We start from the raw sequence: 19,421 nt of genomic DNA, 5'->3' as shown, positions 1-19,421 counted from the left end.
TAGAGGAATGTGTGGAAGAGCTTGGCAAAAGAAACAGCAGGTTCCGAGTTCTGCCTTTAACCAGGCATGTGTAGGCGCTGGTTATTGCTGGTCACCTACCCAGTGATAATGGTGAGTGCTAACAACCTCACCCGTTTTTTTTTGCTCCAGTGCAAATAATCCCCCATCTAGGGTTTAATCCGGGTAAATCTCATTCTATGTCCTTAGATGCTTATTTGAATCCCAATTCTTTAAGGAAAGCTGTGCTGTACAAATTGTCTATCTGTGCATAACATCATTGCACAGAATATGAAACATTAATAAATAAATATCCTTTGATCAATATTACATGCATTGCAGTTGGCATAAATCATTGACGCAATACAGCAATGATGCAAAACCTTATTTCTTGAAAGCAATATTGGCTTTAAGTTGTAATCTCACCATTATCTGCCCATACATCTAATATCCTCTAGAAATGATCTCATTTTGATAAAACAGCCTTAATCACATGGGATATTTTTCAACTCCAATTCTAATACCACAGGAACAATATTTTGGTAGAATTATGTAACAGCTTCACCGAGTAGCATCTGTGGAGCAAAGGTATAGTCAAGGTTTCAGGTTGAGATCCTGCATCAGGGTCTCCACCTGAAACGTTGGTTATCCCTCTGCCTCCATAAGTGCTGCCTGACCCACTGAGTTCCTCCAGCAGCTTGTTTTATGCTTGTAGTTTAGATTGTGTTCATGAAGTGAGAGGACAAAGCTCTTTCAAGGCATTGAGGTCTGAGTGAATAATTATAATATTCACCAGGCGTTTGAATAATTTCTTCTGCACCTCATTGCCTCCTAAGTATGTCTGACCTGGTGAGTTGCTGTCTGAGACACCGGGTTGATTATTTGGGCTGTTGTACAAAGCGATTAAGAGACTGTTGGTGTAAACTGTTAAATCGGCTTTGTCTTTTCTTCAGGAGCCAGGATGATGATGCCACAAAAAAGAAAGTCAATTTGGTATTTGAGAAAATCCAGACCTTAAAATCAAAGAATGCAGTCAGTCTGGAAGAGCAAAGGGACAAAAAGGTGAGTAAAAGACACAAAGGTGTATGAACTAGGAACATCAGCCGGCCATTTGATCCTTTGACCAGCTGCCCCATTCAAGGCCACGTCTGATCGTCTACCTCGCCTTCATTTCCCTGCACCATTGCCACATGCTTCGATTCCCTTAATATCCAGGAATCAATCGATCTCTGTTTACAGTGAAGCCAGTTGCTGAGGTTCCACGGTCACCTGGACATACTCCCCCTCGGCTCCCACGACCCTTTAAACCACAGCTGTGCCCAAGGGCTGGCAGGAGCCGAGGGGGAGACGTTTAGGTGACCCTGTCCGAGGGGTAGAGAATTCTAAAGATTCACCACCACTTGCTTGATGAAATCTCTCCTCCTCTCAGTCCTCAAAGGTCCGCCCTTTGTTCTAGACTCCGCAGCCAGGGGAAGCATTCTCTCTGCATTTGGTCTGTTGAGCAATGTAAGAATTTAGTCAGTGAGATCCCCTCTCATCCTCCTAAACGCTATAGAACACAGGCCGAGTCCACTTGATCTCTCCTTTAGAGAACTGCCATCCCTGGATTTGGCCCAGTGAACCTTCGCTGCACTCCCTCAATGTCAAATGTATTTTTTTATTGTAGGCAAGGAGATCAAAATTGTATGCAATACTGTGCCTCACCAGGGCCCTATATAATTGCTGTAAGACATCTTTACTCCTTATGGTGACACAGTGCTGCAGCAGGTAGTGCTGCTGCCTCTCAGCCCCAGTGACCTGGGTTGAATACTGACATGGGACGCGGTCTGCGTGGAGTTTGCACACTCTTCCCGCCTGTGGCTGCATGGGTTTCCTCTGCGTCCTCCAGTTTCCTCCCGCATCCCAAAGGAGTGCAGTTCAGTAGGTTAATTGGCCGCTGTCAGTTGCCCCCCAGTGTATGGGTGAGGGGTAGAATCTGTGGGGAGTTGATGGCAATGTGGGGAGAATAAAATCAATGTAACTGGGTACTTGCTAGTTGGAACAGTCTCGGTGGGCTGAAGAGCCTGCTTCCATGCTCCGTGACTCTCGGACACCAATCATCTTGGAATAAAGGCCAATGTTTAGTTTTCTGACACTAAAATGATTCTTGATTTTTCATTTTCAGTCAAATCTGGCTGATATTTGTATTTCTTTATTTAAATATTCACAGGATGGCAAGGCTGGCATTTATTGTCCATCTTTACTCATCCCCTGAACTGAATGCTGGGCTAGTCCAGAGGACCACCACAATGGTGGTGGGTCTGGAATGGGAGGTGGCTCAGGGCAGCTCGCTCACCTCCCTGAAACCCATCTGTGAACCAGTGTGGGTTTTCACAACAGTCTGAGAGTTTTTATGCTCCACACTGACGCCAGATTCTTCGGATTTATTTAATTACTTGAATTTAAATTCTGCGGCTGTCGTGGTGGCTTTTGAAAGACGGTTCGTGCTTTTGTACCTTGGTCCGGTTTTTCCCATTCCTTTCCTCCGTCAGGGTTCTTCAAGGGAACAGAAATTTTCTGGATATACACAGACTTAGTATTGTACAGCAGAAGTATGCCTGCCTCTGTTTAGGATTATTTAGGAGGCTAGGGGTGTGCACCTCCTTGCCCCATCTCCTGCAGACCCTGGAGCCCCTACAATATTACCATTTACTTGCAAATATTAAAGAATATGTCTTTTGTGCCCATAATATTCTTCCTTAATTTGTTGCAGTCATTTCCGAGATGTGACCGGTTACTACATATTGAGGGAGGAAGGTTGACCAGGACATAGTCAGTTATTCAAATTTAATTGCGTGTATTATGGCATTGTATTTTACGTAGATGATGTAGAGTGGACAGCCAGCGCCTCTTTCCCAGGGCACCAATGCTCAATACAAGAGGGCATGGCTTTAATGTAATGGGGGGGAAGTTCAAGGGAGACGTCAGAGGGAGGTTTTTCACCCAGAGAGTGGTTGGCGCATGGAATGCGCTGCCTGGGGTGGTGGTGGAGGCTGATACGTTGGTCAAGTTCAAGAGATTGTTAGATAAGCATATGGAGGAATTTAAGATAGAGGGATATGTGGGAGGAAGGGGTTAGATAGCCTTAGGTGTGGTTTGAAGGTTGGCACAACGTGGTGGGTCGAAGGGCCTGTATTGTGCTGTATTGTTCTATGGTTCTGTGATATTATATTTCCCAATCTTTTGCTCAGTGGAACAATCTGAGTATTAACAAACTATTGCAATTTCATGTATAGTTAAGGAAATGTTAATGTTAAAATGCGCGACTGCTTGGAAGTTCCATTCACATGGGATTCCGGAAGAGATTAAAACAACTATCAAACTTATAAGGAATCACAGTCTCTGGATTGGTTTACTGATGAGCCTTGTAATGAACTTTTCTGAGAAGCAGTACTGTACCCATTTAACATTTGGAGATTTCTAGTGCTTCACAAGATCACAAGACAAGGGAGCAGAATAGGCCATTTGGCCCATCGAGTCTGCTCCAAAGAAAAGGGAAAAAAAGAAAGAGAAATGGGGGGGGGGGGGGGGGGGGAGGCAATGAAAAAAACTATTCTAACCCCATTTTCCTGCCTTATCCCCATATCCCTTGATACCTTGACTATTTAGATATCTATCTCTTCCTTAAACGCCTCCAATAATCTAGCCTCCACAGCTGTACGTGGCAAGGAATTCCATAAATTCACTACCCTCTGGCTAAAGAAATTTCTCCTCATCTCTGTTTTAAACCTGTACCCTCTAATTCTAAGATTGTGCCCTCTGGTCCTGGACTCAACCACCAAGGGAAACAGCTTGGCCACATCTACTCTGTCTAGTCCTTTCAACATTTTAAATGTTTCTGTAAGGTCCCCTCTCATTCTTCTGTACTCCAGTGAGTACAGTCCAAGAGCCGACAAACGCTCATCATAGGTAAGCCCTTTCATTCCGGGAATCATCCTCGTAACTCTCCTCTGAACCCTCTCCAACATCAGCACATCCTTCCTAAGATATGGGGCCCAAAACTGTACACAGTATTCCAAATGAGGCCTCACTAGTGCCCCGTAGAGCCTCATCAACACTTATACACTATACCTCTCGAAATGAGTGCCAACATAGCATTCGCTTTCTTTACCACCGATCCGACCTGGTGGTTAACCTTTAGGGTATCCTGCACGAGTACCCCCAAGTCCCTTTGTACTTCTGTACTTTGAATTTTCTCTCCTTCTAGACGATAATCTGCCCGCTTATTTCTGTTTCCAAAATGTACAACTGCACATTTCTCAACATTGAATCTCATCTGCCATTTCCTCGCCCATTCTCCTAAACTATCTAGGTCTTTCTGCAACCTACCTGTCTCCTCAATACTCTCTACTCCTCCGCCTATCTTGGTGTCATCCGCAAACTTAGCCACAAAACCATTTACTTCATCATCCAAATCATTAATGTACAGGGTAAAAAAAGCGGCCCCACCACTGACCCTTGTGGAACACCAGTAGCCAACCAGAATAGGATCCTTTTATTCCCACCCTTTGCTTTCTGCCAACCAGCCAATGCTCCACCCATTCTGTTATCCTACCTGTAATTCCATGACCTCTCATCTTATTAATCAGTCTCTTGTGCGGCACCTTGTCGAAGGCCTTTTGAAAGTCTAAATACACAACATCTACCGCCTCTCCCTTATCCACCCTACCTGAGGTTTCTTCAAAAAACTCCAATAGGTTGGTCAGGTAGGATCTTCCCTTCATGAAACCATGTTGGCTTGGACCTATCTTGCCTTGTACCTCTAGGTATTCCATAACCTCATCCTTGAGGATCGATTCTAATAACTTTCCCACCACTGACGTCAGACTAATAGGTCTGTAATTTCCTTTATGCTGCCTCCCACCTTTCTTATACAGCGGAACTACATTTGCGACCCTCCAGTCCTCCAGAACCATGCCGGAGTCTATCGATTCCTGGAAAATTATCACCAATGCCTCTGCTATCTCTAAAGCCACTTCCTTCAGAACCCGGGGATGCACCTCATCCAGTCCGGGAGACTTATCAGTCTTTAGTCCATTTAGTTTTCCTAGCACCTTCTCTCTAGTAATCTTAACTGAACTCAGTTCCATCCCTTGAGACCTGTGACTAACCGGTATATTGCTGATGTCCTCCACAGTGAAGACCGATGCAAAATACTCACATAGTTCCTCTGCCATCTCTTTATCATCCATTATAATCTCTCCCATTATCGATTGGTCCTATATCAACCCTTGTCTCTCTTTTACTCCTTATGTATTTAAAAAAAACTCTTAGTATCCTGTCGAATGTTATCTGCCAACTTCCTTTCATAATTCATCTTTTCTTTCCTAATGGCCTTCTTAGTTTCTTTCTGCAGGTTTTTAAAAGTTTCCCAGTCTTCTGTTTTCCCACTAATTTTTGCTTCCTTGTACGCCCTCCCTTTTGCTTTCATTTTAGCCTTCACCTCTCTCATTATCCACATTTGTGCTTTTTTTCATTCAAAACCTTTTTTCTTGGAATATATCTATCCTGCATTTTCCTTATTTCTTGTAGAAATTCAATCCATTTCTGCTCCGCCGTCCCTCCAGCTAGCTTACTCTTCCAATCAATTTGGGCCAACTCCTCTCTCATACCACTGTAATTTCCTTTGTTCCGCTGAAATATCGATACACCAGTTATCAGCTTCTCCTTCTCAAATTTGAAACTGAACTCAATCATATTGTGATCACTAGTTCCTAATGGTTCCTTTACCTTTAGTTCCCCAATCACCTCTGGTTCGTTACACAGCACCCAATCCAAAACAGCTGATCCCCTGGTGGGCTCATCAACAAGTTGCTCCAAAAAGCCGTCCCGTAGACATTCCACAAACTCACTCTCCTGAGATCTACTGCCTTGCTGGATTTCCCAGTCCACCTTCATGTTAAAATCCCCCATAATTATCTTAACGTTGTCACTCTGGCATGCTTTTTCTATTTCTAACTGCAACTTATAGTCCACTTCCTGACTGCTATTAGGGAGTCTGCTTATAGTCCACTTCCTGACTGCTTGTCACATGATGATGCCAGGTCTTGTAACACAAGTGGGTCTTCCTTTGAAATTCAGAGCATAAAATAGGCAAATTCAGAGCATAAAATAGGCAAAAATTCATAAATGCTCTCTGCAAATAATACAGAAGAATTTGAAAAATGAATATGATATTCTAATATTGCAGTGCCTTTCTCTGAACATGGTAACTTACTATAATCAATTGTCTGCCACAAGGAATGAGAAGCTGAGGGCCATCTTGCACTGTGGAATGCAGGCAGGAAAACATGTTTCATTTGTTCAATCTAAAGCAACAGAAATAAAGCCAGAAGGAATTTGTCCTCTTTTATATTTGACTGTGTTGTGCATGAAGAGATCCATGTGGTATATGATAGTAACACAACTGTAATAAAGAAAGCAAATTTTAACTTGTCCCAAGTTTCAATTAAAAGTAAAATACAATTTTAGGATTGAGCCAAGGAAGACCAAGGCATTGTTTAGAAAACCGAAGTAGAATGCAAGAATAGGCCATCAAAGAAAATAATAGAAATTTAAAATTCACAAAATTTTAATATGGGTCAGACTCATACTGGGGAATAAGGAAATGACAGAGATCTTAAATATTTTGTGTCTTGTCTTCATGGGTGAAGATACAAAAAAAGCCTTCTGGAGATAGCTGAGGACAACAGACCCAGGGTAAATGACGAGGTCAATGAAAATAACATCTGTGAAAAATAACTACTGTTGGAGAAATGGGCTGAAAGGCCATAAATCCCTGGGATCTGTTGACCGTTTGATGTCACTGCATAAGCACAGTTTCCTCTGGTATACACATCTGGTAACTTGACTGAAATGCACAGGATCCTGAGGTGTCCTGATGGTCTGCATGAGGAGTGGATACCCCCTTTTGGGGGAGAAACTAGAGGTCACCATTTAAGGTAGATTTCTGCTATCTTCCTCAAAGGACAGTGGAAACAGAGTCATTGAATATGATGGAGGCAGAAGTTGATTCTTGATAGGCAAGGGGGTGAAGGGGAGACATAGATGGGAAGGAGGAATTGAGTTACAATTAGATCGAGTCTACATTTCCTCATTAATGTGCACTTGTGCTTGGTATTGTGGCAGAGCTAATGCAAGTCTGCTTGCTAACTAGCACATTCTTTTAGTTTGCATCCTGTCTCACGGCAGATTTTTTCATTGCCCTCTGGTTAACCAAGGTCTGCATAGCAGTGGTTTGACCAAGGTGCGGCTTCGCTGGGCTATTCAGTCTCTTCACTGATAGGTCACTGGCCAACTCTTCCCTGCAGCATCCCCTATTTTTTTCCCCCCATAAATCCATCTCCTAGTTTGAACCTGGAAGTGAAAAGAGGAGTCCTTGCGATGGATGGGAGTTGCATAAAAGTTGCACCTGGACGTCCTGGTTACAGAGGGAGCTGTCCTCAGCTGGTAAAGGGTTGTGCTGTTGGGTCTGTACTGATACTTGTGGGCTTCCCAATTTCCCTATTTGAGTTTATTTTCCTTCGTGACTCATTTACACCTTCGATCACAATGGCTCGCATGGTATTCAAATGTGAGGGTTAGACGAATTTATAATTTTGAAAATAACAAATGTATTAACGTTCATTAACGTTTGCTTTCAGGATGATACTTCATCTGAATTCCAAGCCCTACTGGAGGAGAAAAATGCGCTTGAAAAGAATGTGGTTGCAAGTGAGAAGAAAGCAAAAGAACTGCAAAGGAAACTGGATGAAGTGATGATGGTACGCGAGTAACTTGTGGATTTATATTGCATTGCTTGTGATGTCGAAGATGTTAACTGAGAATCAATGCTTGTGTTTTAGGTACAACAGAATGATAGAGAACAAAAAGATCGGAGCAAAGACAATCTCAAAAACCTGCAGCAAGAAATGGAAGAGAATTTAGAAGAAAATAATCGTCTACGGGAGCAGCTAGCAAAAAGTGATAAAGAGCTTCGAAACCAGCTTGAAGAGTAAGTAGGCAGATTTGGATCTCTGAGTGAATGTTTCAGTAGAATAAATACATCTTTACATAGCGATCATTTTAATAAAAAAAATCTACTGTCCAGTAAAGTAAATCACAATGAGATGTAATATTTGTACTCTTGAATGATTTAAAAAAAATGTTAATTGTCAACATAATGATCTGTTTTAAATATTAATTTAGCACTTGGCATTGACTCAAAGTATAAGGTCCTGGACTTTGCAGTTGTAATAATTACAAAACTGCCAGCATTCACCATCATTTCACTTTATGGTTCACAACTAAACACAGAAAACCCGAGGTTAACTGTCAGTAATTCTCTGCTCTGCCTTATGTGCACTATTTTGCAATCTTCGATTCAGCATCATCTCCAGAAATCAGTAATTAAAATGAAAACTTTGGGCATTTGCAATGTTCAGAAAAATCTGCCATATGTTAAACGCTATTGCATGAGATGTAACAAAGGCTTTAATGGCAAACAAGGTTATAAATCCTCTGTAGCAACATTTTTGGCCCTAAAATGCACATGGAATGTGTATTTAATTGCTGTTTGCTCAGATAATTATTTCAAAATTCTGTGCTAACTTGTTAGAAAGGATTTCATATTTTTGACATTAATCTAATCTCATGTGTTTCTATTGGTCTTAAGTGTGTGCAATGTGAAATATTCCATATGTTAAAAATTGTTCTTTTTACTTCCTGGTTTCTTGTTGGTGGGAGTTCTTCACTGTGTTTGGCAGTTCTGCTTTTCATTGAATCTTCCTGTTGCATGATGCCAGAGCTCCATTAGAACCTGCAACTGACAGCAAATGGCTTCAGGAGAACAGCCAACCACCCCATCAGTGTCATAGAGTCATGGAGTAATACAGTACAGATACAGGCGCTTTGGCCCAACAAGTCCATGCCAACCACAGTGCTCACCCAGCTAGTCCCAATTTCCTGTGTTTGGACCATATCCCTCTAAGCCCCTCCCCTCCATGTATCTATCCAAGTGTTTCTTAAATGATTCTACTGTACCTGCTCAACCACTTACTTTGGCAGCTCCTTCCATATACTCCCCACCCTCTGTGTGGAAACATTTGCCTCTCAGGTCCTTTTTAAATCTTATCCCTCTTACCCTAAATCTATGCCCCCAGGTTTTGGACTCCCCTACCCTGGGGAAAAGACTGTTACCGTTCACCTTATCTATGCCTCTCATAATTTTAAACACTTTTATAAAGTCGCACCTCATTCTCCTACCAGGTTTGGCCAACCTCTCCCTATAACTCAGGCCGTCTAGTCCTGGCAACACCCTTGTAAATCTTTTCTGCACTCTTTCCAGCTTAACCATGTCGTTCCTATAACAGGGTGACCAAAACTGTACACAGTACTCCAAGTGCGGCCTCACCAACAACTTATGCAACTGCAACATAATGTCCCAACTCCTATACTCACTGATGAAAACCAGTGTGTTAAATGCCCTTTTCACCACCCTGTCTACCTGTGACGCCACTTTCAACGAACTGTGCACTTGTACTCCTCGGTCCCTCTGTTCCATTACACTCCCTAGTGCCCTACTATTCATAGTACAAGTCCTACACTGGTTTGACTTTCCAAATTGCATCACCTCACACTTGCCTGTATTGAAATCCATTTGCCACTCCTTGACCTACTTCCCTAACTGATCAAGATCCCCCTGTGGTTTATGATAACCTTCTTCACTATCGACAACACCTCCTCATTTCATGTCATCTGCAAACTTGCCGATCAAGCCTTATGCACTCCCATCGAAATAATTTATAGAAATAATGAATAACAAGGGTCCCAACACCGACCCCTGCAGCACACCACTAGTCACTGGCCTCCATTCCGAGAAACAACCTTCACCCACCGCCCTCTGCTTCCTGCCTTTAGTCACTGAGTCTTCGTGGGCAGCTTTCTTCAAAGCCAGCAGTGAATGCCATTACTTTATTGCTGGCCATAATATCAGAGCCTTAATAATAGTCGGTTATTAGACGGGACGAAATATAACACGATCTATTAGTTCTATTGAAGCTTTTGGTTAATGTTTGAAGTATGGCTGTTCATTGACATCTTCCTCTATTGATAACCATTGCAGTTAGAATATTTTTTCACTATGTTTGGCTACAGTTTATTTATAAATTTACAATTCTAATATAAAAAGCTGAATTCTGGCAGTACTTTCCAAAGCTTGTAACCAGCTTCAGCTTTTTATCTTGATGAAGGGTCTCGACCCAAAATGTCAACTGTCCACTTCCCTCTACAAATGCTGCCTGACCCGCTGAGTTCCTCCAGCAGTTTGTGTGTTGCTCCAGATGCCAGCATATTCAGTCCCTTGTGTGTTCAGCTTTTTGTCACTGGTTCGATACCCAAAAAGCATTGGGCTCTATCCCCTCAATTTTATGTGTTTTGTCACATTTATTCTCCCCTCCATTACTGAAAAAACACATTGTCACTTTCTCAGTTCAGTGAGATGCTTCAGATCAAGTCCCAGGTATAAATTAATTCCTTGGATTTATCTTTTCTCATGGACATTTCTGGGAGCCCTTCCAGGTGTTACATTGTTTTGTGTAATGATTGCTACCGGGCTTGTAAAGCAATGTGACTTGCATGGATGTTACGAATGCTGATTTGTTTTTGCATATCTCCCAAGGTTTAGATGATAGGTCCTGTATAGTGAAAGACTGAAGGTGCTTCTCTGGCTTCTGTAAGTATTAGCTGGCCTACAGGCCAAGGCAGGAGGGTTCCAGTGGTCCTCTTTGCTAGGAAGAGGATGCACAGCAGGGTTACCAGTGAGCGTTTCATCAGTTGCTTAAGAAGGCAAGGACTAGGCTGTGGCGGTAACGATTCTGGCGTTGTGTTCCACCACTCCCTGTGTAGGTTGAACAGTTGGGCTTAAACTCATTGGTGTTTAGATGAATGAGTATGGGGGGATTGACAGGCTAGATGCTAAGAGGATGCTTCTTTTTTTTTCTGGGAATCTGGGGGCAGAGCTTCAGAATAAAGGCTCGATTGTTACGTTGAAGATCAGGAGGAATTTCTTCACTCAGAGGATGGTGAATCTATGGAATACTCAGGAACCGTGGAGGCCAAGATAGTGAATATATTCAAGGTGGAAATAAAGAGATTTTTGATCTACAGGGAACTTGTGAGAAAGAAGCAGAAGAGCTGAAGCCAAGATCAGCTCAGCCGTACTGGATGGCAGGGGCAGTTTGAGGGATTAAATGGTCTTCTCCTGCTTCTTTTTCAGTTGTTTGTATAAAGATAACATTTGAAGGAAGTTTTCACTGTCCGTGGATCTGGAGAATATGATAAAGTAATATTGATGTCATCCAGAATTCTACTGCCTGCATCCTTTCTCATCTGAAGTCCACTCACCCATCTCCTCCTCTGTTTGCTGAGCCATGGCCAATTAAGCAGTTTATTGATTTTAAAATTCTTGTTTTTGGATCTTTATCTGGTCCCTTCCCTTCCTATCTCCAAAAGATCCTTAGCAGGAACTCTGACTTATCAAGTCACATGGTACAGAAACTGGCCCTTCAGCCCACCAAATCCATGCTGACCATCAAGTACCCATCTATACCAATCCCATTTACCAGCACTTGGTAGGTAGCCTTCTGTGCCTTGGCCATTCAGGTGATCATTCAGGTGTTTCTGAAATGTTGTGAAAGTCTCTGCCTCCACCACCACCAGCTCGGGCAGTGTGTTCCAGACTGCAGCCAACCTCCGAAGTGAAAGAAATTCTTCCTCCGATCTTGACAGTCCATTGGTGATCGTGCTTTTGCTGCCTTGACGTTACGCTTCCCTAAATCTCCATCTCTCATAAGACATTTTATAATCTTATAAGACAATATATAAGATAAGGTACAAGAATCCATCCATCTTGTAAGACAAAACCTGAAAATCAAAAAAGAAACTGCAGATGCTGGAAATCTGAAATAAAAACAGGGAATCGGTTCAGACATAAGGGCTTTGACCTGAAACAGTAACTGTCTCTCTTTCCACAGATGTTAATTGACTTGCTGAATTTTCCCAACATTTTCTGTTTTAATCCTGAAACCCTGCCTCTCTGACCAAGCTTCTTGTCACCTGCACTAATATTTGCTGCAAAGCTCCGCCACAGTTCCCCTGAAGTACCTTGGGAGATTCTGCTCGGTTAGAGGTGCTATATAAATAGGATCTTTTGTTGTTGATGATGTAAAGTGTGGTGTGGTTGGGAAGGAAATCACATGCTGGTGCCTTTCTACCAGATTGGTGCAAGTGAAGATGGAGAGAGAGCAGTACCAGAGTGAAATCAGAGACTTGCAGGATCAGCTCTCAGAAATGCACGATGAGCTCGATCGCGCGAAGTTCACTGGTGACAATGAGGAGGAAAAAGAGACTCTGATAATGGTAAGTGAGGAGCAGTTGTCGGCACAGCCTTTTCCTCCCTTCTTGCACTCAGCTCTTTACCGAGCTTCCTTTGCATGTTAGCGAAATCTTACGATTGCAAAGTTGAGATTTTTTTGCGGTTAGGACCCTTTCCCCATAGATTTTATCGTTGCCTCGTCAACCACGGGGCTATTTGATGTTGGTCATTATTGTGATGAGTTAGTTGTAGATTTGTCCACCATGGCCTCTGGAGCTCCAGGCTGCCAGCCATTTTACTTCCCCTCTCCATTCCCACGCTGACATATCTGTCCTCGGCCTCCTCCACTGCCAGGGTGAGGCCAAATGCAAACTAGAGGGACAGCCCCTCATATTCCCCCTGGGTGGTCTACAACCCGATGGCATGAACATTGAATTCTCCAATTTCAGGTAAACTGTTCCCCTTCTGTCCTTTTCTCTCTCCTCCTGATCTACCCAGTTCCTTCTACGCCCACCCCATCACCCAGCTTCGTTCCCATCCTCCACCCACCCACACACTCCTCCCACTGGGTCCCTCCCCACCTTCCCCACTTGGTTCCACGCTCCACTTTCCTCTCCTATCAGATTCCACCATCTCCAGCCCTCTGCCATCCCCACCTATCACCTCCCAGCCTCTGCTGTGATTCCTAACCTCCCCTCCTCCATCTGTCTATCACCCCCCCCCCTCACCTGGATCCACCTATCACCTGCCAGCTCTTGCTCCACCCCTTCCCTCCATCTCTTTACACTGGCTATCTCCCCTCTATCTTTCAGCCCTGATGAAGGGTCTCGACCTGAAATGTTGACTGTCCATTTCCCTCCATGGATGCTACCTGACCCGCTGATTCCCCCAGCACCTTGTCTGTTGCTTAAAATTATGACTAGGCTGTTCTGAAACCACACTTGACCTTGATGTTATAGATGGCACAGGGTAGAGCTGGAAGCATTCTGAAGATCAGCATTTGGGTGCAGACAGCAGGAGCCTCCTTCGTCCACTGGGAGGTGGTTACATTTATATAGTGGCTGTTTCATGAGTTGGGCATTCCTCAGCAGAAACGGTCACTGGACCATCTTCATGTTATTATTTTGAAAAGCATTACAGAGAAATGAGTCTTCAAACAGTATTGTATTGAAATTGCTGCAGATATATCTAAGTTTGAAATCTTGGGTTAGGAAATTCCTGCAATGGGCTGGAACCAAAAAATAGTGATTTTTTTGCTTTATTTTGTAACATCTCATCATTTTCCATGTTATTGTTCATGAATCATGAGTACATCGGCCAAGTACATCGCCAGATGTGCCCAACATAAACAAATGTTTTTAGCTTCCTAGCAAAGTTAGCAGCTTGGATTTGGAACAAACGTCGACGTTCTCATGGTGTAATGTTTTGCGTTAATGTCCTGCAGGTTTAGTGTTTTTCATTTTCCTTGTTCCTGAATTTCTTCCGCTGGAAAGGTGGATAATGCAGATCGCAGACTTCTCAATTGTACTTGTTCTCAAAAACAGAGTCAGAGAATATCTTCTGCTTGGTGGTTTGACTGCTGAGTTATTCTACCTCTTGTGAAACTATTAAACAAACAGGTTACTAAACTCTGAGTGTGACTGAAAGCTCAAAGAGCTGGGGGTTCTGAGGTCAGCGAGTGCAGGTTAAGATCAGATGAGTCTAGAGATAAATTTACTCCTGTCCCACCAGCCAGTAAGAAGCGGTCTGTGTCCTAGCAAAAGCAGGTTATACCTCCTTGGTTTAACCTAATTTTTTAAAGTCTGGTGCAGTAATTTCTGTCAAAATTGAAGTTGTATACAGAGAGGAGAGCCCTACGTTCAATTCCTAGCCCTTTGCTATGGGTTGTTGGATTGCAGCATGCGTTCTTGGCGTCCATATTACTGTCACTCTCTCAGATGTTGGAGAACAGCAGTAAGTTAAACAAAAGAACACAAAGAGAGAGCGTGTCTTTTTGCGTGTGTGCCTGCTCCCAGACAAGCACATTGGAGCCTGTTTAATGTAAACAATGCAAGAACAAACACACACAGTAATTGGTCACCTGGTACAATTGATACAGCAGTACACATCCTTTATAGAAGCCGCCAATGTGATATCCCTATCTAATATTTAAGACCATAAGACATAGGAGCAGAATTAGGCCATTCGGTCCATCGAGCCTGCTTTGCCATTCGACCATGGCTGATTTATTTTTCCCTCTCAACCCCATTCTCCTGCCTTCTCCCTGTAACCTTTGACACCCTTACTAATCAAGAACCTATCAACCTCGGCTTTAAATATACCCAGCGATTTGGCCTTCACAGCCGCCTGTGGCAATGAATTCCACAGCTTCACCACCCTCTGGCTAAAGAAATTCCTCCTCATCTCTGTTCTAAAGGGGCGTCCTTCTATTCTGAGGCTGTGCCCTCTGGTCCTGGACTCTCCCACTACTGGAAACATCTTCTCCACTGTATCCAGGCCTTTCAGTATTCTGTAGGTTTCTGAGATCCCCCTTATCTTTGCAAGCTCCAGTGAGTACAGGCCCAGAGACATCAAACACTCCTCATACATTAACCCTTTCATCCCCATGATCATTTTTGTAAACCTCCTCTGGACCCCTTCAAACGCCAGCACATTCTCCCTTAGATACGAGGCCCAAAACTGTTCACGATACTCCAAATGTGGTCTGACCAACACCTTATAAAGCCTTCACGTTACATCCTTTTATATTCTAGTCCTCTCAAAATGAATGCTAACATTGCATTTACCTTCCTTACTACCGACTCAATCTGCAAGTTAACCTTTAGGAATCTAAATCTGCACAAGGACTCCTAAGTCCCTTTGCATCTCCGATTTCTGAATTCTCTCCCCACTTCTAAAGGCATAGAATATTTTCTACACCTCTATTCCTTCTCCCAAAGTGCATGACCATACCCTTCCCTACGCTGTATTCCACCTGCCACTTCTTTGCCCATTCTCCCAACCTGTCCAAGTCCTTCTGCAGATTCCCTGCTTCCTCAACACTACCTGCCCCTCCACTTATCTTTGTATCATCCGCAAACTTGGCCACAAAGCCGTCAATTCCATCATCCAGATCATTAACATAAACATATCATGAACAACAAAATGCTCTCTAAATTCTTTTCTTTAAAACTAGAAAAACACCTATCCATTAGGACTGCCTGGTCCCTGTGTTGGAATTGGTTTATTATTGTCACATGTACCGAGGTACAGTGAAAAACTTGCCTTGCATACCATCCATACAGATCAATTCATTACACAATACATTGAGGTGGTATAAGATAAAACAATACAGAATGCAGAGTAAAGTGTCACAGTTACAGAGAAAGTGCAGTGCAGGTAGACAATAAGGTGCAAGGTCATAACGAGATAGATTGTGAGGTCAAGAGTCCATCTTATCGTACTAGGGAACCATTCAATAGTTTTATAACAGCGGGATAGAAGCTGTCCTTGAGCCTGGTGGTACGTGCTTTCAGGCTTTTCTATCTTCTGTCTGATGGGAGAGGGGAGAAGAGAGAATGTCCTGGGTGGGTGGGGTCTTTGATTATGCTGGCTGCTTTACCGAGGCAGCGAGAAGTATAGACAGAGTCCATGGAGGGGAGGCTTGTTTCTGTGATGCACGGGGCTGTGTCCACAACTCTCTGCAGTTTCTTGCGGTCCTGGGCAGAGCAGTTGCCGTACCAAGCCGTGATGCATCCAGATAGGATGCTTTCTATAGTGCATTGATTAAAAATTGGTGAGGGTTTGTTGGCACAAAGTCTTCCAGATAGTTGGGTTGAAGGTCTATCCTTTCAGATGTTGTCCTGTGCCTTTTCCTCTGTGTTCAATGGACAGTCTAAATCTGACCATTCTCTGTCCCTGTCTTCCTTCCCACTCCGTGGACCTCTGATGAATGTGCATTGATTGTAGAAAAGATTTTCCGGATTGCATCCTGCACAGTTTTTCCCCATTTCCAGGGCCTTTTTCAGCCTGACTCCTGACACCATGTATTAGTATAAGATTAATCTAAGATACTGGAGGGAAGGTTGGTAAGTTAAACTAGCAAGGTGCTATTATCAAAGCAAAGAACTTAGAGAGCATTTCTGTTTGGTATGCCGGACTTCCTACTCCCAGACAGATCAACTAGACTTATCATGTTCAATGTAAACAATGTATATATTGAGAGCAGTTGGTCACATGGTACAATTCTTAGAGGCACACACACAATATTACTCAAGTCCCACATGTTACAGGATCCCTTGCCTGAACTAATCAAGTAACAATGACTGTTGCAAAATGGTGCAGGCTGTCTGTCCGAACCCAATCTGTACCCCTAACCAATAAAAGCAATAATTGACAGGAAAATATGCTTGGGCCCCTCAGAGATTAAAACCATTCAATACCCCAAGGCCTGTGATGCTTTCTGGGACCTTGGAGTGTCTCATCTCTGGAATCTATCCAGCCAGAACTGAAGCGTGGGCATTATTGTCCTAAAATTTATATTCGGGAATCTGAACATTTATAGTTATTTTCCTTTGAATCTGTACTTTTAATGCTATGCTCCTAGAATTCAATGGCTTGAGATAAGCTAATGATAACACTGATTACTAACAGTTTATAAAGGAGTATCTCAATTCTGCCGTGAAGTGGACAACGCTTTGCTTTGCATTTGCTTACGGCAGAGCCCCTAAAATAGCGACAGTTCAGCCGGCAACCTTAGAGATTACATACGAGGTGGGATAGAGCCACGAAACCACCTGCCGGCACATCTCGGCCTTTCACTGGATGAGCTTGATGAGCCTTTGGGTTGTCTAATTTTGAACGGTTGGTGTCGATTGGCTGTGCCCACCACCCCCCTGAAGGAGCTGCAGAACGGACCTGGTGCATATCTGTTCAATCCCTGATTCTGGATCACATCAGGTGTGGGTGCATTCAAAACTGTTGCTGTCTTAATGTGGTTAGTTACATATCGAGTAGGTGAATGATACAAGGGCATAGACTCGGTGTTAAAGCTTGAATGCATTCAGCCACACATTTGGCATAAACATAACTGGATTAAAAATTTATTTGACTGTACATGAGTTACTGAACTCTACAGGTTGGGGTGACCCAGTTCATCTGTGCTCAGTGGGGACACAACACTGGGATAAAAGGAGAACACCTGTGCTAGACTCCCACCCAGGAACCTTGAGGTAAAGATCTTTGAGGACATTGGTTGATGTTCCGTGTGCTGTGGTAGTTGGTGCTGCTGCCTCTCCAGGTGGGGTACGTGAAACCAAACCCCCACAGGATTCGGCATCTTCAGGACCAAGGCTGAAGCCAAATGATCCTGGCGACACCCAAACTGGGCATCAGTGAGCAGGTTGTTGGAGAGTGGGTGCTGCTGAATAACGCTGCCAACGGCGCACTTCGTAAGTGAGATGACTGGGACTCGACTGACTGGGTGGTGAACAGCCGGATTTGATTTGTCCTGCTTTATGCGATGAACAGAATACGCTTGGGCAGTTTTCCACATTGTTGGGTTGGTGCCAGTGCTGTAACTGTACTGGGACAGCTTGGCTCAAGGTGCAGATGGTTCTGGAGCGCAGGCCTTCAGTATTACAGCTGGGATGCTCTCTGTTCACGGTCTGTAAGTGTGCAATACATCTCTTCTCCAAACCCAAAACTTTGTATTTGTGGTCTTCGTGTCGGTAATGTTCTTGGCAGAGTTTTGAATATTGTGTCTGGTTCCAGGAAATGATTGAAACAAAACAGCAGTTGGAAGAGGTGCTGATAGCTAAGGAAGATCAGCAGGAGATGTTGAGGCGTAGGGAAAGAGAGCTGACAGCCCTTCGAGGTGTTCTGAAAGAGGAGGTGTCAAACCATGACCGGGAGACGGAAGAGCTTAAAGAACAGCATGAAAAGGAGAAACAGAAACTGAAGAAAAATATTGAGGATCTAGTGCAGGTAACTTAACAATTTGCTTTTACAATTGTCTTTTGGAGGCATCATGGACGGTCTTGGAACTGAGGGGAAAGCAATCTTTTGTCTGCTTCCCATTCTGGATCAGTACTGCAGGGATAGGAACCTGTCCATCCTACTGATCCCTGTAAGGTTCAGAATTCTGTATAGGGCTATTTGAAATATTTGCCTACAAGTAACTCAGTGCAGTTGAAAGCAAATTAAGCTTCAAAATAATACATTTATTTTGTTCTTTAAGTTGAATACTTCAGTGAGGAGAAATAATTGCCAGAAGTAACATTGGTTTAGTTTTTCACAAGGACTGCTGACAGTGTTGTGGAATGATGTGTACTGGGGCCACAGTCACATATTTCTTTACTCACAAACAAGTGCATTTGCCGTACCATAGGTACAGCGTGGGCATTGATGTAGACTTTCATGCTGAGTTCTTTCTTTCTGTCTTATAATCGTGTGTTGCTATTGGTTTATTATTGTCACTTGTACCGAGGTACAGTGAAAATCTTGCCTTGCGTACCGATCGTACAGGTCAATTCATTACACAGTGCAGTTACATTGGGTTAGTACAGAGTACATTAATGTAGTACGGTGTTTGGCACTTAATCATAATGGCGGAAATGAATGCAGTAAAATTGTCCTCACTTCCTAATTTAACTGGGCAATCTGTTAATGAGTAGCGCTCTGAAATATTTCACTTGCTATCAATTGTGACAAGATGAAAGATAAGTTTGTTATGTGCTACAATTGGCCTGAGAAGTGACCTATAAGTAGGTCAGCTTGGCAGAAGGATGGGGCTATAAATAGTGCTTCTGTTCTCTCTATGGCATTTTAATGTTCCTGTGTTTGCATGGAATTAAGTTTTGTTAATTAGTTTAAATTCTTTTCCGAGCAGACATTTTCATTAATCTACAATAGACTAAGTTTTAAAACTAATTGCAAGGTCACTGCTGTGGTTGGAGTCATTGGAAAATAATTAACTGCTGGCTTTTGAGATTCAAAATGATCACACTATGTTGCTACTGAATGTCAGGTAAATTCTGGATTGAATTGTCGGTTT

At 43.2% G+C, this 19,421-nt stretch overlaps 1 protein-coding gene across 1 annotated transcript in view; it reads left to right on the top strand.

The window, feature by feature from the left end:
• Positions 1 to 19,421, top strand: part of cgnl1 (cingulin-like 1) — a 137,096-nt gene that overhangs the window by 39,627 nt on the left and 78,048 nt on the right. The window contains exons 4-8 of the mRNA XM_052040562.1: positions 951 to 1,059; positions 7,680 to 7,799; positions 7,881 to 8,029; positions 12,291 to 12,432; positions 18,140 to 18,352. Coding sequence (XP_051896522.1) covers positions 951 to 1,059; positions 7,680 to 7,799; positions 7,881 to 8,029; positions 12,291 to 12,432; positions 18,140 to 18,352 — 733 coding nt within the window. The remainder of the gene's footprint in view (positions 1 to 950; positions 1,060 to 7,679; positions 7,800 to 7,880; positions 8,030 to 12,290; positions 12,433 to 18,139; positions 18,353 to 19,421) is intronic.

This window comes from Pristis pectinata, chromosome 28, assembly GCF_009764475.1.
Source record: "Pristis pectinata isolate sPriPec2 chromosome 28, sPriPec2.1.pri, whole genome shotgun sequence".
Classification (NCBI taxonomy): Eukaryota; Metazoa; Chordata; class Chondrichthyes; order Rhinopristiformes; family Pristidae; genus Pristis; species Pristis pectinata.
This window is presented reverse-complemented; position numbering and strand designations above follow the sequence as displayed.